Consider the following 20,810-nt stretch of genomic DNA (forward strand, 5'->3'; position numbering starts at 1 on the left):
TGTGCTGCAGACAGAGGCTGCCCGTGCCACAAGTTGCCCCCCTCCGCCCCTCCCCACCACACACTGTCACCTGGGAGGCTCAGTTTGCCATTTCAGGACATGAAGCAGGGCTGGGTTGTACCCTCTAGACCGATTCCTTCAGAGATGTTCCAGGACGCACGTGTGTCGCTGGGGGTCGTACCTATACCTCCCACCTCGGCGTCACTGTGGAGCGTAGCGGACGTCAGGGTCCCCAGCCTCAAGCCCTCAGAAATCACAAGACAGATCTCAAAATGAGCTGGCCTTAAAAAACCACGTGATCTGAAAAAAATAAAGATAACCCTGGTTTCCTTTGCTTTCCCTTTTGAATTCCAGGCCTTTTCGGTGCTTTTAGATCACCTCCTTGCACTTTCCCATGCATCAAAAAGAGCTAGAAACCCAGTGGAAGGACGTCTCTGATCCTCACGTGCTTCCAGCAGCTGGGGCTTTGTGGGCAAACAGCAAATATCTATGAGACTTGGAATAAAACCTGAGATGTGATGGCAGAGGGATCTGTCCCGGGTCCCATGCAGCGTTTTTGCTATCAGGAGAGAGATTTGGAAACAAGTGTCCAAACGTGCCACGTGGCACGTGCCGTCCTGAGACACACGTGTTCTTTGAACACATGCATACACCTCCCCTGTGCCACGGAAAGAGGAACAGCAGGGAAACGTAGTTGGCACAACTGTGTAGCACGCCAGCTTATCCTATGTGTTTGGGTAAGAAACATGCTTCCTTCTGCCAACACTAAACACAGGGTTTATTTGGATGTTGTTTGGGGTTGAAAGAAAAAAAGATACATCCAGGAGCAGAACTGCTCCTCTCTTCCTGCTGGGTCTGTGCCCTGTAAACCTCAAATCCACATCAAGGGCAAAAGAGACATTTTAAATGACCCCTGTTGTCTGTAATTAGCCGCTGGCACCCCAGGCCCTGCCAGAAGTCTTTGTTGTGCGGCTTCTTGGTTTTGTGTTGAACCCCAGTGTTTCACATGGGAGCAATCACCTGGGTCGGTGTTTGCAGGATGGAAACCTTGCTGGTACTTGGTGTCTTAGGTCTGCCTGCAGAACCAGAGGTTTCAAGATGGAACAAGTTCAAAGCAAATCCCTTCTGATGGCACGTGTTTGCTTAGAGGTTGGTAGGTGCTGTTCAGTCCCACCGAGAGACACCCAAAGACCTCTTATCCTGCAAGGGATAGCAGCCGTCATGTTGGACATGGTCCCAGTAACCCGCCTTAGCGGGAATTTAGCCTGTTCGCCTATAGGAGGGAAAGGGGAAGAGATGTAAAGAATGGATTGACTGGATCGATTGAGATAAACCAGGCAGTCAATGCAGACTCACCTTGGCCAGATGGGACCGCTCCTGCGTAAAACGATGAACAAACACCGATTCATTTATTCCAGAAACATATAAAAGTCCATGGTTGTGCCCCCCAGGACCTTCCATCCCTGACTTCAGAGTAGCCGTCAACAAAAGGCCTTGAGAAGCCAACTGATCTCATTACCTGGACTGTTAACGCCACTGGCCCTCAAGGTGTTGACCACCTCCCACCTCAATTGCTCCAGTCAATCCACTTCTTACCTGTCCCCTTCCCCCATCCCTTTCCCTTCTATACTGAGCCCTTTCTTTCTTCCCATCTTTTCACAGCATCTGATGAAGTAGGTTGTTGCCCAGAAAGCTCACGTCTCTTGAGTCCAGTTAGGCCCTGAGGTGCCCCCATTCTGCCTTCTTCAAGGAGAACCAAGCAAGAGATGCAGCGTTCCTGGCAGGTGTCACACCATTATTTGCAGGGAGTAATTAGGCAATCGGGTCTGGGGTGAGAGCAGTACAGGGTGGCAAATTCAGCCAAACAGAACAGAGACCAGACCATGGCCAACCCATGCAACACAGGGTCTGAACTTGGTTGGAAACACCTAGATGCTCATGGTTTAAATATCTCACCTCAAGAGGCACGGCCGGCACGCTGTGTGGACTTGTGTGCTCGCTTGTTTGCTTTCAAGTGATCAGCTCAGTCTGCAGATGTTACCAGTGAAAGATATTGCTCCACTTTCATCGTATTTTACCCAGAGGTGGTGGAGTCTCCATCCTTGGAGGTTTAAGGGCGGGCTGTGATGATCTAGGTGGGGCTGGTCCTGCTGGGTTGGACTCCTGAGGTCCCTTCCAACCCTCATTTTCTATGATTTTGTGATTCAAAATCCTGGCAAGCCTTGATCATGGAGAATAGAGTGGGAAGGGGCCGCAAAAGGTCATTTCATCCAACCCTCTGCTAAGGATAGAAAGAGCTACTGTCTCAGATCCCAACCAGAGATGCTGCAGCCACAGCTACCAGAGTACTAACAATGTGCAGTTACTAACCTCTCCGGCATCGCTTCTGGTTACCTGCAAAGCCCGTGATTTAATTCATCCCCAGTGAGGCCTTGCAGAGACTGTGTCTATGCTGCAGAGTGCAAGGGAGAGGATGCAATGTTCCCCCAAATACATCAAATTCTCCAAAAGCTTTCCCTTCCCCTCGCAGCTTGTCTGATCATAGGGAGGGCTGGGCTGCTGGTGGGACAGTGGCCAGGTGACAGCCAGGCTGCCGTGCCAGTGGCTGGGCTTTGTTTTGAGGGTTAGGACATGCTAATCATGTTGATAACCTTAAGCTGCCTTGGGCTGGTTCTCAGCTTTCATTAAAGTGTCGTTGGACTGATGCCGATGGGGCTGGGAACACGCTCTGTTGTGCGTGAGCCACATCTTGCAGGCAGATGCCCCCGGTTGGCTGCTATGTAAGTGCAGGGAGAGGGGCATCTTCTGAGACCTCCGGAAGGAAGAAGTAGCATATGTGAAACCACATGCTTGAAATCCTCCTCCTGAGGCAGGCCAGGTAGGAGATGGGGCAACGTGCTCTTCTTGCTGTCGGCTCTGCCGGCTGCGTAGAACTGGGTGACTCCCGTGGTGGGGCAAAGAGCCCGAGCCTTGAATTTCTTGTACTGCTATCAGTGGGGGAGTTTAGAGGTATGAAATGGCAGGATCAGGCCTGCTCAGAGCCATCTCGTTCCAGAAGGTGAAAGTCTTCAGGTCCTTGCAGTTGCAGCCAAAGATGGAAAGGGAGAACAGTGCACCCAAAGGGAAGACTTAATTAATTTGGTTGTGAGGCAGTGGCTGCGGCTGCGTTTGCTCTGAGCTTCTGACCCATTTAAAGTCAGAGCAACACATTTCCCCACCTCTCAGTGCAGAAGGGCAGCCTGGCTCAGCGGTCGGAGCCCAGGGTAGGTTGCCAGCAACTCCTGGATACTAACCCCGGCTTTGCCGCTGGCTCCTGATGGGATGTTGAAGGAGTCTTTTCCTCGCTGTGCCTCAGTTTCCCTGTCTGTAAAAAGCAGGTAACGGTGCTAACCCACTGGGGCTGTGAGGGTTAGTTCGGTGCTGTTGATTTCATAGATTCGTAGACATCAGGGCTGGAAGGGACCTCGGGAGATCATCGAGTCCAGCCCCCCACCCGAAGGGCAGGAAGTCAGCTGGGGTCATAGGAGCCCAGCAAGATAAGCATCCAATTTGCTCTTGAAGGTGTTCAATGTAGGTGCTTGAACCACCTCTGCTGGCAGGCTGTTCCAGACCTCGGGGGCTCGGACAGTAAAGAAGTTCTTCCTTATGTCCAGCCTGAAACGGTCTCGCAGTAGTTTATGGCCATTTGACCACAGCATCCCTTGGGGCGCTCTGGTGAACAAACGTTCCCCCAGATACTGGTGGTCGCCCCTGATAAACTTATAAGTGGCCACCAGATCATCTCTGAGCCTGCGCTTTTCCAGGCTAAAGAGTCCCATAGCTCTCAGCCTGTCTAAGGTCTGTTTTCCTGACCTCTGATCATGCGCGTGGCTCTTTTCTGGCCTCTCCCAAGCTTCTCCACATCCTTTTTGAATTGTGGAGCTCAAAACCGGATGCAGGACTCCAGCTGCGGCCTCACCGAGGCCGAGTACAACAGGAGAATGATGTCCTGGGATTTGCTTAAGAGGCGTCTATGGATGCAAGCCGGCATTTTGGTCGTTTTACTGGCTGCAGCATCGCATTGCAGGCTCATGTTCATCTTGTGGTCGATGATGACCCCCAAGTCCCTTTCATCCGTAGTGCTAGCCAGTGTAGCACTGCCGAGCCTATAAGGGTGCTGCAGGTTTTTCCTCCCAAGGTGGAGAGCCTTGCATTTTTCGGTGTTAAACACCATCAGGTTCTCGTCCGCCCATTTGCTGAGCTTGTCCAGGTCAGCCTGGATCACCCGCCTATCTTCTGGCGTGGATGCTTTGCCCCAAAGTTTGGTGTCATCGGCAAACTTGGCCAGTCCGCTCCTGACTTCAATGTCCACATCATTAATGAAGATGTTGAACAGTATGGGTCCAAGGACAGAGCCTTGGGGGACCCCACTGGTCACAGGGCACCACGATGAGTGACTGCCATCAATCACAACCCTCTGGGTCCGACCACGGAGCCAGTTTCCCAGCCAGCGGTCGTGGTGGAGCCAAGGCCACAACTGAGCAGTTTCACCAAGAGGTGATCGCGGGATACCAGATCGAAGGCTTTTTTGAAGTCAAGATATACAACATTAATCTCTTCTCCCTTGTGCAGGTGATAGGTCACCTGGTCATAGAAGGAAATGAGATTGGTCAAACAAGACCTACCTGCAGCAAACCCGTGCTGGCTGTCCCTTAGGATGTTGGCGTTGGTCAGTCCATTAAGGATGGCTTCTTTAATAAACTTTTCTAAGATCTTCCCCAGGATAGAAATCAGGCTGATGTAGTGCTCTGACAAGGACAAAGTGCTGGGCGCTGTTAAACCTGCTGGAGAGGAACTTTGTGCACTGAGCGGTCCCCCTGCCCTCGAGGGATGGCACTTTTGCCCCATTTCTAACACACACCCTCTGCAGGGAACATGGGCCTGTTGGCCATGCCAACACATGTCCTGCACACGCAGACTCTCCTTTGCACTCAGGAGATGCAGGACGCAGCCGGGGGACTCCAGGCTAGCACGTATCATCCTGCTTGCAAAGTACGTGCGCAGCACCTGGCTTGCCTGCAGAGGAGAGTGTAAAACTTAACCTGCTTTTATATCTCATAGGATTTTAATTGACATTGCAAGGCTTTCTGGGCTCTTGTGTTAGTAGGAATCAGTTGTATTTCAGTGTTGCTCTAACTCAGTCATGGTCCTAACGGCTCACTCGTTAGGCTTGGCATAGAAGGGTAGTGGTTTCTCTCCCTTATTCTAGCACCCAAAGGAGCCAGGGGACTGGTAGCCCATGCTCTCGACTTCATTAGTTCCCCAAGAGACCACTGGTAGGTCCTTTCTTTGCTCTGTGCCTCAGTTTCCTCCCTGTGAAATGGGGACACCGTGCAGTTGACCTGGGTCCTCTACTGTTCAGCAATGGAAATGCATAAAGTGCTTTGAGCTGTGAGGGAAGGTGCTAGCTCTCTGAGAGCTGTGACTTGGTCTGCTTTTTGGCCTTGTCAAGCCCAGGATGAAGGCATCTCTGGTCTGTTTTGTCCTCCCCTTTCACAGATCATCTGCTCCAGCTTCCTCAGTGGGAGCTGCAAGTCAGAAGCCCCGTTGCTTTCCGTGCTCATTTCCACCCCTTTTCTATTTAGGTTGGTTTTTCCCTCTGGAAAAGTGCTGGAGTCAGAGTGAAAAACGAGAGCACCAGACCCATCATGCACCCGACCTTCCTCGTGAGCTGCGCCAAGGGCAGAAGGCAACTTTTGGACACGCATCCTCAGGATGGTGAAACGTGCAGGTGCCCTCCAAGCCCCACACTTGCCCCACCACAGATGGTGACCTACCTGGTCTTCTGCCAGGACACGTCCGTGTCTGCCCTCCCAGGCATTCGGAGCAGAGGAAGCGAGGAGGAGGCTGGGGCCTGTGCCCAAGAGCAAGTCTTGTCTTCCTCCTGGCAGTGTAGCCAGGCCTCTCTGGAGGCATCTGAATCCTTCAAGGGTCCAGTCCCGACACGCCGGCCCTGCCTAAAGAGTTCTTCTGTGGTTAGCAATACACCGCGGATGCCCAAGTCCAGGTCGCTGCAGGGCTCTGCTCGGTGCATGGGGAAAAGGTTTCTGAAGGCCCTGTTTGCATGCATCTTTGGGCCAGCCGCTTGTTTTTGTCCAGGCAATGGGGAAAAGGGCACGCCTTTCTAATAGGTGACATACAGTTCACCTTGGCCTTCGCCTCTAAGGTCTACTTAGACTTTAGCTTCCCTTCTGCTTCCAGTTCTGGTTCTACCCAAAACCTGCTCTAACCACTGCCCCAGGTTGTCTGTGCCCTCATCTCTGAGCTGTCACAGCACGGCTCATGGTCAAAGCTAAGAAAGGATCAGGCCCTTCCTTCACCAAGAGTAGCAGCTACTGGTTACGTGCTGTAGGATGAAGTGGCAAGGGCCACGGGTCTCTGGGCTTCATGTCACCCAGCTGGTGACAGGAGCGTCCCCTCACTGCACGGGTTAGACAGACCATTGCTGCATTGCAGGATGGCAGCTCTTACGCTACCAGCAAATGCAGGAAGATCGTTTCCCAGACCGGCCCGCAAAACAGTTTGTATCTCGATGTCTTGCACCCTGAGAGATCCCCCAGCCTCTTATAAAATGGACAGCAATCAACCCCCCCGCAACCAACCCACTGGATCCTACACACGCCCTTCCCTGCCTGAGATGTGTCTGGTCCAGTGCACCAAATGCCCTCGCGGGAACTGCGGGGGTGCAGCCAGACAGAACCGATGCACAGGAATGAAGTCCTACTCCCTCCAGTTTCTCAGCCCTACACACTGTTTTTAACCATCACTGTTCCTGCTTCTTCGCTCTGACCTGATGAAATATGCCTTGCCTGCAAAAGCTGCTCTAACTTTATCCCACCTGCGCAGTTGGCCCAATAAAAGAGACCACCCACAAAAAACCCTTGCCTTTGCATATGTTCCTAAAGTGCCCTGCCACGAAAACGTGGCCAGCGCTGGGGTGAAGCATACTTAACTGCATGCTGCAGCACTGTAGCAGCTATTTTCTTGCCAAAGGGCTGGTGGCTATAATGAGAGGCTAGATTATGCTTGCCCTAAGGTTGGTTTCTCTCTTGGAAGACTTGGCCCCGTCAGGTGAAGATGCGCTGGAGGTGTCACTGCTCCCATCACAGCTGAGATCAGGGGCACCTGCTGGTGTGGGAACTGCTTGTAGTTTGCTTTGATTTCAGGATGGGATGGGTGGCCGAGAGCTGGCCTGACAGGGCCTTGGAGCCGGCTCTCCCACAAAGTCAGCCGCCCGAGCGTGGCACAGGAAGCAGGGGCAGGTGGCACCTGGTGCAATGCTGGCGAGCGGGGAATGGGGAAGGACTGGAGGCGACTCACAGAAATAGGGTTTAAATGAAGAGCATGGTCAAGTTCATGTCCGTGTTGGGGAAAAATCCCCAGTAGGCCTACTGAGAGGTTAACCTCTGCCTCAGTTTACCAGATAGCAGCACTGATCTCCTCCTTCTCTGGAGCTATGAAACCTGGCGATGCCGAGGGCTCTGTAGATCCTCTCAGTAAAAAACCTGCTAGATGCTCTGCCTCTCTCCCTGAGGGGTCTCCATGTGCTGCGGGCCCGCTGCCACTAGATGGTACTGCTTCACCAAGCATTGGAGGGCCACTCCGCTGCTTGGGTGATGTATTTGCTTTCCCAGCTGGTGCCGGGTTGGCAAAGGGGCAGCTTTTTTTAAGGAAAATTTTAAATGTCCCAGGTCAAATTAGCCAGATCAGGTCCAAATCCATTTGAATCATTCAGGAACCGCTGTGTGGCCCTGCTACCAGCAAGTGTCCTTCACCCCAGCCTGGGGCGTCAGATACTTCCAAATCCTTTGGCAGGCATCAAAAGGCAGCTGTGAAGGGGTTCAGGGTTGGCTGCAGCCAGTGCCGTGCCCCGAAAACCCAGCTGGAGGCTGCAGCCACGGGTGCTCAGGGCACCCGTGGGAGTCAGGTGCTAAGCGCACACCGGGAAGGTGACCAGGGTGTGCCCAGCATGCGGGTACCATGATGCAGAGGGGACTGCAGCCTCCCTCCCCTATAGCGTGATGGGAACCAGCCCCAGAAGGCAGGGAGTAGGGCCGTGAGTTGTGTCGTAGAGCATCACCACTACCGGACAGAGACCACCTGCGTATGCAGCCCCGGCAGAGCTGGGCAGGACTTTCTAGCAGACATGGGGCAGAGCACCGTCCCTTGGCATTGTGTGCCCTGGTGTGAGCCAACCAGTGAACTATGCATTTAATTCAACAAAGATCCCAAACCAGCAAGTGTCCCTTCCAGCTCCTGTGTGCGTCACTGCCCAGCTTCCTCCTTCCCTGTCCCCTCCTGAGACCTGCCTCCTTTTCCCATCACAGGAGAGGACACAACGACCTCTGAGCTCATCAGAGAGCTTTGCAAACAACCCTTCAGGCCTCCCAAGCTTGTGGTAACTATAAACAGCTTCCAGCCAGGACAAAATACAGGCCCCACGCACTGTTTATACGCACAGGTCCTTATTAATCCCAGCCATTCCTCACCCCCTGGAGTCAATCCAGGGCCTGATGCAAGAGCCTCCACCTTTCCCCTTGTCAGACAGGGTCACTCGGGACCACGTCGTGTTGCAGGGGAGGTCATGGGGGCTCTGTGCATGGCTGGAGAGGAGCAGGAGATGCAGGGTTTACATTGCACAGTCTCATGCGAGGGATGACCCTGGTACCAAGCTAATAACCCTGTGCCCTTGGCCGTGCCTGGCTCTGGCACATCAGCTCTTCCTAGTCAACACCCCAATGCCGTGTCCATGGCCGTCTGGCTGTCACCGTCATCCCAAGAGGACATGATGTGGTCAGGAAGGCCGTGATGAGGGGTCAGAGGGGTTTCCCCTCATCTTGAGGGTTTGAGACTAGGGAATTTGTGCAGCTCCGGGGCCTGATGTGCTCTCCTTAGCCCCAGGCCAAACTTCACCAGGTGCTATATTACTTGAGCACCCGGTGGCATCTAGATATGAACTCATGAGGTCCCTTCCAGCCCTAAGATCTATGAAATCTATGGAGGGCCAAGGCAGGATGCATGGCCAACGTGAAGGCCAGACAGGCCTGCTCATTGCTGGGGATGGATCTTGGGCTCATAGGGCTTATAGTGGGGGGGACAGAGCCTGGCTGGCTGCAGAGCATCTCCTGGGACATGTCCGGCAGCCGACGTGAAGAGCACAGTCACTCACGCCGTGCCAGGTGAGCTCGTAATAAAGGCCCCGTCTCTTGGTGTGTGCCTCCCCTGTGCCCTTGAGTGACCTTCCCGGGGTCACACTCGCCCTGGCCTTGCTCACCTGCCGGCCAGGTGGTGACATAAGTCAGGGGGCGGTTGGTTGCTGGGATAACTCCTTGTCCCTCCCGTCAGGCCGGCGAGCGGGTTTGCAGGGCATGCAGCCCCAAGCGGCGAGCAGGCGGCTCCCCGCGGCGTTGTGCTAGCATCCAGGAGGGTGCAGCCAGAGAACAAAATGCTCTCGTCTCTCTGCAGTCGAGCCGACAAGGCCGGGCTGATTTATGGAGGAGGGAGGGGAATGGATGCTGCTGGCTCGGCTCCCCGTGACGGGCTTTCGAGGGGACGTGCGCAGAGAGGAAGGCCCCGGACTTCACCTTGGCCAGACGCACAGGGCCTTACTTGCAACCGCCCTCCTGTTTTACGCCGGCATGACTTGACAGACCTCAGTAGCACCGCTCCTGATTTCCCGCCGTGGAAGCCGAGCCGGAAGCTGGCCCCGTGTCTGGGTCTCACCCCAGGACAGCGCTGTGCCTCGGGGATTAGAGCGGCGGGGGCCAACCATTTCAGGCAGGTGGGCCACAAATTAGCCCCGCACCCTCCCTGAGTGCCAATCCCATCCCCTTCCCCTGCCTGAGCTGCTGCTCTGCTTTCTGCTCCCTGTCCAATGCTGTGTGAGTTAATCACAAACCTTGCCCAGCTCCTGTCTCCCTTGGAGGAGAATTTGCAGCACGAAATCAGCTCCCTAGGTGGGCAGGGATGGGTCATTTGTCTTCTTAAAGAGGCCACAGGCTGCCTGGGCTACAGAGACAGACCTTGCCTCTTTGCTAGTGATGCTCAACCAGGGGCCACGATGCACTGGGGGCCACGAGATCCTTTTCCGTGGGGCTGCACGGGACTGGCACCGTGCAAACACCTACATGTGATCTGCAGGACGGACCTGGAGATTTCAGCTAGGAATCGGCAGCATCGCCCTGCTAGGGTCTCTCTCTCTGAGCTCTTTGCACTGGAAGAATCACTCCAGTATTTTTCCGTAGTCAAGAAACGAGGGGCAGCCAAGAGCCAGCATTTTCCGAGCGGGGTCCCACGTCTCACAAGGTTGAGCAGCCCTGCTGTTAGCCGTCAGGGGTTTCTCTCCAGGGCAGAGCTGGGCAGGATACGGGATGCAGCCAGAGACAGGGACCGAGGAGCACAGCCAGACTCGTTGCACTTGTGACCGAAACCTGGTTCCCATCTGAGAGAGGCCTCTGTTCCTCCAGCCCGGGCTGGGTTCGTTCCCTGTCCCTCGCTGCCTCCCAGCAAAGTCCTGCTCACTGTGAAGCCTCCGTGGCAGCGAGCCGGGCCCTGTGGTCCCCTGGGGCCAGTCTCGTGGCTGCCCACGTGGCCAGCTGTGCCCTTGGGGCGTCTCTGTCGCCTAGTCCCTGCGGCTGGGCTGGGTGTCGCGCCGCCCTTTCCCCTCCCGTCCGTCCCATCTGGGAGCCCAGGGCCCCGTCTCTCCCGGCAGAGCCCTCCTGGGAGCCGGCCCAGCCCCAGGCATGATAAATAAGGCTGACAGCTTTCTCGTGGCCTCCTTTCCCCTACATGGCCTGACCCACAAAGCACTCCTGGGAGGCTTGGCGCCTGCAGAGGCCGGCAAATTGTTTATCTCCCTTCTCACCCGCGGCAGGAGCTGGGATGAAGCTCGCGGGGCCAGGAGCACTGGAGACAGAGCACTGGGAGCTCAGCTCTCGCTGGGGGGGCAGCTCCATGGCCGGAGGTGCTTCGTGCTCTCTGCATCCTCAGCGTGCCTCAGTTTTGCTGCTGCTTCCAGCACCCCCAGCTCTGCCCTGGAGTTGGGGGTGCGCTGGGTCCTGCAGGCAGCGGGCACCGATCCTGAAATCAGAGGGCAGATCCAGAGGAGCCCACTGAGAGCTGTCAGGGGGAAGGATTAGCAGCAGGTGGAAAAGGGTGGGTCTGGCAGTGTTTCTGCGTCAGGCCTGGCAGCCAGGCCTCTTTGACCGAGAGGAAAGGCAGTGCCCGGCTAAGCTTCCCCGTTTCATCCTGGAGCATCGTGCAGGGAAATGTCCGGCACCCACAATGGGGTGGAGGAGAGCAGGTCAGCACGTATCACGTGCCAAGCGGGGCAGGGGAAGGATCTGCACGTGGAGCCAGCCTCCACGCGTGGCATCTCTGCCCAGACAGCAAGCGGCGGGCAGCTCGCGGCCGTAGCAGGGGTTGGTTTTCCTCCCTCCCTGCCCACCCCACAGCAGAGCTGGGGTCTCTCTGGGGTGGTCGCTGGCCCTAGCAGCACGGCCCGGGGGTGAGTCAGGGTGGGTGGGCTTTGACCTTCCTGTTTCCCAGGGGCCCGTGTCCCAGCGCCTGGAACAGCTGAGGTGCAAAGCTCACAAATAGACTGACGGGGAAGAAGTGAGTCACCCGGGCTGGAAATAAACCTATGGACAGAAGGCCACAAGGGCAGCGAGGTGGCTATTCTCTGCCTGGTTGGTGCGGCCTGCAGCTGGGAGGACAGCCTTGTGGAGACCTCCGCCTTGGAGCATCCCAGCAGGCACCCGTTAGCACCACTTCTGCAAGGCACGGTGCCGGCTACCGGAGGCTCCTCAAACTCATTGCATGTCGGCGAGCGAGTAGCAGAGCCTGGGCTGTGGGCGACGCAGCCTCCCACCACGCTGAGCTGCCAGCCTCGCAAGTGCTTCCCTGACTGCTCAGGAGAGCCTGCAAACACCAACAGACTCCCCCCCGGCCTGAAGAAGGGTGTTTGTGCCCTAAAGCTTGCAAAGAGCAATTTTGCTAACTATTTAGTTGGTCTAGTAAAGATATCACATCTATGCAAACGATGCTGTCTGTCTCTGACAGCTGGGCGCAGCACCCACCGGGCTGCGGCGGGGAGGAGAAGCCCTCCTGGGCTCGCTGCACGCCGACAACTCAGGCCCGCGGAGAAGCAGCGGTAGCAGCAGCACAGGCACAAAGCGAGAGGAGGCAGCCGCCGGGGTGATCAATAATTTATAACAAACCAGATACGAGCTATGTACAAAGAGAACCGCAGCAGGAGATGCAGCCCCTGCCTTCTCCTGTCCCGGCAGCTGCTGGAGCCTTATGTGCTCAGCCCGGGGCCCTCCTTCAACCTGTGCATGGGCGAAAGAGTCACTTGCTTGCCCTCCTGCCCGCTGCCGCCTCTGGGTCTGCCCCTCCAGACAGGGTTTGCCTTGGCTGCACTACGACTCGGGATGGCTTGGCTGCTAGGGCAGGATCTGCCCCTGCTTTTACCCCATCAGGTTGCAGAAGCATGGGCCTCTCCACGTAGGGCTGCACGGAGGGGAACGGTCCTTTCCCAGCACTCGCTCTCTGGGTTATGCACAGACTCGGAAGGATGCAAGAAAAGAGCATCAGGACGGCTGCGGACTGGGTCAGACTGCGGGTCCACCTTGCCTGGTCTCAGCATCAGAGAGCGGAGGTTGAGAGGGAGAGTGAGCTGGGTCAGAGCAGGGCTTTTCCCCCGTCCTCTCTCCCTTGCAGCCTCCAGCATTTCTCATTTCTGATGCAGAGGCCATGCCCCTGTCCCCCCTGCTCAACAGAGACCGCTGCCCCTTTCTTCCAAGACCGTGCCCATTCCCTTTGTGGATCTGGCTAAGCCGCCAGCTTCCGCAGCTGCTTGTGTTTTTATGGAGCTCAGTTCCCAAGGGTGTTGGAGGCAGGGCCGGGTCTACACCATGTTCATACTGTGCTAGATTCACCCCGAGGCTCAGCCACATGAGTGTGGCGCTCAATGCTTTTCGGACAGAGGGCATTGCTGCACCCCTGCCCCTGTTGTGATCTCACCTGGACTGGGCTCCCTCTGGCTAAAGACCTGGGCTGGGCAGCAATGAAGGAGGGTGATGTCCTGTCCATCCTCCCGGTCCCATGGGATTGCCCCTTAAAGAGCAGCCGATACCTCCTGGGACGTGCCAAGAGCTTTTATGCATGGAAGTGATTTTGCTCCTGTCTCCCTCCGAGGGAGCTCTGGCGTTGGCTGAAACCGATGAGTCCGTCCTAGGGGACCAAGTCCTCCATGGAAGTCAACGCTCCTGGTTCTCCCTCCTGCGTGGGGGTAAATCAGGAATAATTCCATGGGAGTCAATGGGGCTTCCAGCGGGGCCAGAGATGGATCAGGCTCAGCGAGTTTCTGCTTTTAAAGGAATCAAAGACTAACACAACTATGCAGACGCGACACATGCGTCTGCCTGGATCTCCCCGTACGGGGTCACTATGAAAACCTCACAGCAGCAAAGGCCTGTTTGGAGAGCTCACAGCATCCCTACGGAAAACGGCCTTTCCTACGTGGTGCAGCCTGCACCACCTACTAGCCAAGGAGGGCTTTGCATCTTATGAGCATCCAAATACCTAGCGCGGGCTAAAATCTCCTCTCAGCTGCCTCTGTAGGACCCGCTGGGCCCAGCTCCGATCTCAGTGATGCTGGCGTGATAGCAAAGAGGTCCATGATGGCCCCGGGCCAGATCCTCACCTGGAGCAAAGCTGCACCACCGCTTGCAGTCAAATGCAATGGGGAAATCACGGATTCACCCCAGCTCAGGATCTGGCCCCCAGGATTTTGTAACTGAGATCAGAGTCTGGCCCACTGGCTTTGTCGGGGCTTGGTGTGAAGACCCGGCTGCTCTTTAAAGGGACGCCCCGGGCTGGCTGCTCCCCCCGCCCCCGCCCCTGCCCTCCCGCCGCCTCTCAGATTTTGATCTCAGTCCGGAAGGTCTGTTGCACGTGCTCCGTGTGCTTGGCCGGGTGCCGCCGGGCTTTGATGGTGAGGGTGCCGTCGGGGCCCAGGGCAGAGGTGACAGAAGTGGGGTCCACATCTTCGGGCAGCTGGCACTTGTGGGTGAAGGTGTTCATGACGGTCCCGTCTGCCGCCAGCTGCAAGGGAGCAAGAAACCGGCAGGCTGAGCAGGCGGCTCCGCTACCTGCGGGCACCTGGCTGCCCGAACGCGGCACCCTGCATTCCTGGTGCCGCCACTGCCTGCCTGCGTGACCTTGGGCAGGTCATTCGCCTCCCCTTGTGTACCATAATAATATTTACCAGCTGCCCAGGTGTGCTGGGACACAGAGCCAGTGTTTACCCGCGGCTTGGAGGTGCTCAGGTTACAGACAGATGGAGAAACACAAGGATTATTTCCGAGAGCCTGGAGGGAGTGGGTAAAGGTGGGGACTGGGGGTCAGGATGCCTGGGATCTAGTTCTGATTTACCCCTGTGCAGCCTTGGAAGAGCTGCTGCGGCCTCCCCCGAGTCAAGTCCTTGAAACACTGACGTGGGAATCCCAGGGTTTAACTCCCTCGTGCTTGGAAAGCGCCGTGTGAATTTTATGTGATAGGTGCTCGAGGTGGCCTAAGGGCTGTCACTGTGGCCTAGACTTCCCTGGGCTTCTTCGAGGGCCAGTCTGGGCAAGCAGGAGCTGGGGCCCTTGCACGCAGGCAGCACGTGCAGGAATGGTGCAAGCGGGCCAGGGGCGGAGGAGGCACCATCTGCTCAAATGCCAGCTGCTCTCCATCTGGCGGCACCCCGGGGTTTGGTGGGCTTTGCCGAAAGCAGCGCCTTATATCAGCTCCCACCAGCGTGACTAGAGGCAGAGCGACACAGCCATGGGCCCTGGATCTCCTTGGCTACTGGCCAGCACATAGCGTCCTCAGCCCCTCGCATCCGAGCAAGCAGATGCGAGTGGTACGACGTCCTTGGCCGGTAGAGGAGATCGGCATGTACCAGCCATTCTCCTCCGCAGCTTGGCACCGTGGGTGGTGCTGCACTGACAGCCCCGCTGTCCTCCTACGTCACGTGTCCCCACGTGGGGTGCAGCCCAGGCTTCGCAGGGCCAGCATCCCGCGTAGCGAGCCCCCGCCACAGGCCTCGATCCCACCCGGAGGGACCTCATTTGGGGGTGAGAAGGCACCTCACGGACTGGGGTCCATCTGATGCCACCGGGGTCCTCAGGGGATCAAACTGAGACCCGACCTCTGGTGTAAATCAGGAACTGCTCTGCTGGAAAAAGCAGGACCTTAACTGGCACGAGTGGGACCACAAACAGGTCCCTCAGCACGACTCCCCCCCCCCCCCCAGGATTGGACCCCAGTCCATGAACTGGACCCAGGGCTCTTCAGCATCAGCGCGCCAGCTGTGGGCAGACGAAGACCGCGTCCCACGCGACACGGGAACCTGGGGCACCCTCCTGCTTTGTGCAGATCGCAAACCCCACGGGAAGCTACAAAAACATCCAAAAAAAAAAAAGGGGGGGCTTCTGGTTTTGGGGGGCCCTGCGATCCTTCCTGATGTAGCTGCTCTGTGTAAGCAGCAGGTGTCTGGGCTCGGGCTAGTCACCTTCTCTGCGTGGACCTCGATCTGGTTGTTGGACGTGGTGACGATGATGTCCTCGGGGGAGAAGTCGCTGACGTCCACGGCAAACTGGTAGGTGTCTCCCAGCGTCTTAATGTTCCCCGTGTTGCCTGGACGGGCTGCAGAGAGGGGAAGAACAGTGTGAATCCCTCCGACTCCTTTACAGGGGCTTCCCCCACTACCCCGCGCGGATTTTGGAGCAACGCGGACACTCAGCTCTTTACCTAGAACTGCCCCACGTGCAGCCCTCGGGCTCAGGAGAGGGGCACAGAAAATGGGGCTGGGTTCATGTGCTTGATGGAAGCAAATGAGCAGGGTTATATATCCTCTCCCCATTAGATGTGAGGAATGATCCAGCACCCTTTAAAGACAGTGGGGGTCTTTCTACTGATTTCAGGGGACTTTCCAGCAATGTCTTTGCTACAGGACCTCTCTTGCCTGGATAGGAGCAAAGAAATCCCAGAGAGGAGATAGGTTGCCCCCTGGAACAGGGTCTGGCTGGAGTGTTTCAGGGTTTGCAACCTTGCTGGTGGAACTGGAGATGTGGCTGGGTCGGTCCGTCCCTGGCAGCGGAAGACAACCCGCTGGGGAGATGCGTTTGCAAATGGGCACGTGCCAACAGAGCCCCATCCACAGCGCTCTGTGCCGCTGCGCCCACGCTTTGTGCGCCAGGTCAGCGGGGCTGGAGGTGCGACGCATGTGTCCACCCCAGGCCTCTCACGGCCCACCTGCACTTGCAGGGAACAGGTCAGTGCTGGGACTGAACTGCTACAGTCAACCAGCCTGATGGACGGTCGGTCCACTGAGGCCAGTATCCCATGGCTGATTGAACCCGGGACAAAACCCTTCCTCAAGTTTCTTCCTAAATTGCTTATGGCCCTGATGCCTGAGGCTTTTTCCCCTGTAGTCAGAGATGCTTTTATTACCATCGATCACCCTCCATTGAATCCTACGGTGCTGTTGATCTTAATGGCAACCCGGCTTCCTGGGGTGGGGTTCACTGTGCTTTGCGGACAGAAGTATTTCCTTTGCTCAGCTGCCGCTCGCTTGCCTTTTCTTATCATCACCAGTATCATCTGAGGGCAGATGCTGCTGGATTTTCCCCTTGATTTACAGGGGAGGTTGTAACGTCACATAAGGCAACAGGCTTTTTCTTTCTTTCCTTCCTGTTTTTCACCAGCCTCAGCACTGCCCTGGCCTAGCCTGGTCTTGCCCTTTGCAAGGAGCCTCCAGTGTCCTGCAGCCAGGCCTCCAGCCCCGCTGCGATGTGTGGGAACACGGATCCTGACCCTGCCCTCGCTTTCTGCTGGTCCAGGACAACTCTCCAGGAACGCAGGGCTTTGCACAGCTACAAGTGACGCAGGATCAGTTCTTATCTGCTCTGCTTTGTGTGTTGAATTCCCGGTTCAGCCCTGTGACAAAGCTGCGGCTCTCAGCTCTGTTTTTCCTCCTTTTCCAGGCAACAGCATCATTTCTCTGTGCCTGGAACGGACAGCTACAAAGCGGAGGCAGCCCCAAGCTGTGATGCATGCACAGATCCCACTGGGTTGCTACCATTAGCTGGCGTCCCGGCGCGCTTGTGGCTTCAGCCAAGGAAGAGCCACATCGCTGACGTGGAGACTTTCCTCGTTCAAGGTGACAACGTGCTGCAAGCTGCCCCCCGGGGAACTGAACCCCTCCCTGCTTGCAAATCACCTCTAAAGACACTCTCATCTTCACTGGGTGGCCCCCAAATCACCTGCCCAGGGGGTGACAGAGAAAACCTGCAGCGTGCACCTTGTGAATCCTTCTCCCCCACGCAATCACCCAGTGTCTCACAGGTATCTCCCATAGTACGGCTGCAGGGCTGAGGCCCTCGCCCCCCAAAAATCCCCCCGCACCGACTACAGTGCAGGGTGGCATTTCCAGGGTGTCAAGTAGATACGAGCCACTTCCCTGAGAGACCCGTCGGTGCTCAGTGGCTCACTCCCACCTTCCTGCCTGCCAGCTGCTCTGAAGGATTTTGGGAGCCAAGAACGAAGAAGGAACCTCCCTCGTCCTGCGATGTTTTGAGCCCCCAAAGCTGTAATGGGGGCTCCCAAGCTGACCCTTGCTGGGAGAAGCTGGGACGGTGGCAGATGTGACTTCCTGCAGCTCTGGGAGCCAGCTGGGAGGAGGAGGAACCGGAGCAGAAGGGAACAGCCCCATAGCTGGCACCTTCCTGCTCCTCCTTGGGGTGCCAGGGCTGTCCCACTGGGCCTGGGGGCTGCATGCAGCCTGCAAGGGGTTATATTGCAGCCCCCGGCCCCTTAGAGGCTGGACAGCCCTGAGCTGCGCCCAGCATCTGATGCCACGTCCCCACGACCTGCACCCGGGAGCAGTTTGGGGGCTAAGCAATGTTGCCCCTGTTACTGCCCCCAGCTCTGCCCTACACCCCATCCCTCATCCCCATGTCTCTCCATCTCTTGCCCCGGGAACAGCGAGCGGCGATGGGTCTCGCCACACCCCCGGCCGGAGCCCGGAGACACCGACTTGCCTGCGAAGCCCAGAGGCTCCGTGCGCGGCCTCATGAACTTCCCGAAGTCGTCGGCGAATATCCCGCGGGCTTTCTCCATGCGGTGCTGCTGGGAGGGGACCGTGGAGGCCGAGGACGAGCTGTGGTGGAAGTGCTGCTGGGAGTGGAAGGCAGAGGAGGACTTCACGCTCATCCACCTCGGGGCACGTTGCCGGGAGAGAGGGGGAACAAAGAAATACAAATAAACCCAACCAGGCAACCAACTGGGGTGGGAGGAGTGGAAACAGAGCCTCTCCCCTCCTCCTGCAGGAGAATGGGAATCAGAGACGGGTCCAGGGGGGCACTGGCACGGCCCTCTTTATAGCCGGCTGGGTGGATGAGGACAGCACGGCTCAGAGGCAGCTGTTGGGTTTATAAAGCCCCCTTTAGTCTCTGGGCTGCCTTCCAGCCCTCTTGTAAAACAGCCTAAATTTAGCTGCTTGTGCATCCTTCAGACGGGTGGAAATTTTCCCCGTCCCCCTGCCAGGGCGCCAACAACCGGTGGTAGGAGGAATCTGATCTCATCGCCGGCATTCCTGCCTGCCTGGATAATGTAGCTCCCACTCGGTCCTGGCTGCGCCTGGCAGAGGACGGGCGACTTCCCAAAAAAAGGAAGGCGTCAGGAGACGGTGCCGGGGTGATGACGAGGGCTTGGACTTGCTGGGAATAGGCGATGGCCTGTTGGTTTGTGAGAGGGAGCACTGGAAAATGCCATTGCAGGGGGTGTGTAATGCTGGCCCCGGCTCTCCAGGCCTTAAAACCCTTTATCCCCCAGAGGAAGCAGTTCTGAGTGTTGTCTGAAGTGGGGAAACTGAGGCACGGCCAGAGGCTGGGGCTGACCCAAGGTCACGCTGTGGACGGCAGCGGGAGAGGTGGGAATGGAGGCCAGTGCCTGCCTGGCTACCTGGGACCCGGCTTTTCTTTGCCACCCTGACGGCAGCACCCATGCCACCTGGAAGGAATAAGTCACACCTGTCTCCGAGGGGTTGCTTCAGGCTCTCTGCTAACTCAGGCAGGCAGCGCTGCCTCCGTCAGCTGCGCGTGCTCGAGGTTTCCTTTGCACCCGTGGAGACCTGTCCGTGCCCCCTTGGCTAGATCCTCCACCCACCCACCCACCCACCAGCCGGTCCTAGGTTATATCCAGATCCTAGCAGCTAGTTCTTCCCTCGAGAAATGAAGACGGAGGTGGTTGTCCTGACGCTGGCTCTGTTACTGAGGGCACTTCCCGTGCAGCGGGTGACAGGCGCGCGGACTTTGTCATGATCCGTGCACCTGCCCCCTCCCACAGCGTGCTCTGCTCCTGGCTCTCCATGCTGCCAGGCCCGTGGCAGGGTCCCCAGGCTGATGTTTGCTGCCCCCGGAAAGGCCGGCGGGCTCCCCCGAGAGCCGCGTGGGGACAGAACGTGCCGCTGTCTCGCACCCGGCATGTCTCAGCCTCCGCGACCATCCGGACATGCAGGGTCCCTTCCCGGTCCTCACCCCCACGCATGTTTTCCACGTTGCTGCACGTCACTGGCCTCTGGTAGCATCACGAGGCAGGATGAAAGCAGCTTAGCATGGGCAAGGCCAGGCCAGGACGGACGCAGACCCGTGGAGCCGTGCAGCGAGGGAAGCGAGCCAGCACCTGCCCCGAGCCTTAGACCATCTATGGTTTTATCCCCCAGCCTGAGATAAGGGCTCGATGACCCACCACGCGTCCGTCCCAGGCATGCAGCTGATGTCCGTGAGGCTGAAACGCCCGGGCCTGTCGGCCGTCTGGAATGCACGTCCGCCGCGTGCTGGGAGCGACGAGCCAGGACTGCAGGCATTTCGCGGCCAAGGCCGAGCGCGGAAGTGTGGGAACTGAGGCCGGGCTCTGGGCTCAGCTCCGAATAGCTGTAGGGGGGAGGGAGGGAGGCCGGGACATCTAAATGTGGATGCTGAGTAACTGCAGCGAGGGCCTGAGTCACGGCTTCTCGCTGGCCTCTCGCCTCAACCAGGTGCAGCCAGAGCCCCGGCGCTGCCTCCTGCCTCCCTGCCTCTCCTGGGCACGCAGGCCTCGAGCAAACAGCTGCTTTGTCCCGGGCCAGCCCCATATCTGCCCTCAGGTCAGAGCAGAGAAGAAAGCCGGGGCATTGAGCATGCAGCTCAGCACTTGGGGATCAATGCAAGTCCCCTTAAATGCTGCGGTCACCTCTAGGGCAGTAGTTTCTAAAAAGCCTCAGCAATTTTGGAGCCAAAATCCATTTAGGCACAAGGACTTGGGCTCCAAAGGCCAGATCTGCAAGGGTCCTTAGGAGAGTGAGGAACCTGCTTGGCTGTAGCTGTGCTGGTCTAAGGACATAAGCAGATGCACTCTTTGGGTAGATGTGATATCTTTTATTAGACTAACTAAAAAGTTGGAAAAATTGCTCTTTGCAAGCTTTTGGGCCCAAACACAAACCTGCTGATGTGCTTTTGGAGATCCCGCTAGCCACTAGTTTGCACAGTTAGATACACCCAGGCCCTGTGTCATCCTTGCAAGGGATGCAGGCTCCTAAGTCCTCTACCCCTGCAAGATCCAGGGTGAAGGAGAGCTCTTAGGTCAACCCATTATGGATCCCAGCTGCAAGCAGGTTTGGGTCCAAGCTTCTGGTTCAGACAGAGCTACCCCTGGCAGCTGAAACTAGGACAGCCATCAGACAC

The 20,810-nt window shown here is 57.1% G+C and overlaps 1 protein-coding gene across 1 annotated transcript; it reads right to left on the minus strand.

Moving 5' to 3' along the window:
* Positions 1-12,230: 12,230 nt before the first annotated feature.
* On the minus strand, positions 12,231-18,506 carry HSPB7 (heat shock protein family B (small) member 7). Its single transcript, XM_090024462.1, has 3 exons — positions 18,129-18,506; positions 15,599-15,732; positions 12,231-14,145 (listed from the first exon to the last, which is right to left on the minus strand). Exons 1-3 carry the CDS (start codon positions 18,298-18,300, stop codon positions 13,960-13,962), a joined length of 492 nt encoding a protein of 163 aa, XP_089880588.1. The 5' UTR covers positions 18,301-18,506; the 3' UTR covers positions 12,231-13,959.
* Positions 18,507-20,810: the final 2,304 nt, after the last annotated feature.

The sequence above is a fragment of the Crocodylus siamensis genome, chromosome 12 (assembly GCF_052110815.1).
Source record: "Crocodylus siamensis isolate JL-2025a chromosome 12, ASM5211081v1, whole genome shotgun sequence".
Taxonomy (NCBI): Eukaryota; Metazoa; Chordata; order Crocodylia; family Crocodylidae; genus Crocodylus; species Crocodylus siamensis.

Bases quoted from the DNA above. Each gene is read 5' to 3' on its own strand.
- HSPB7 (XM_090024462.1), bottom strand. From the start codon at position 18,300: ATGAGCGTGAAGTCCTCCTCTGCCTTCCACTCCCAGCAGCACTTCCAC. The intron at 15,733-18,128 runs GCAAGTCGGTGT...CCCTCTCTGCAG, and splicing joins GGAGCCTCTGGGCTTCGCAG to CCCGTCCAGGCAACACGGGG. The intron at 14,146-15,598 runs GTGACTAGCCCG...GCTCCCTTGCAG, and splicing joins TCGAGGTCCACGCAGAGAAG to CTGGCGGCAGACGGGACCGT.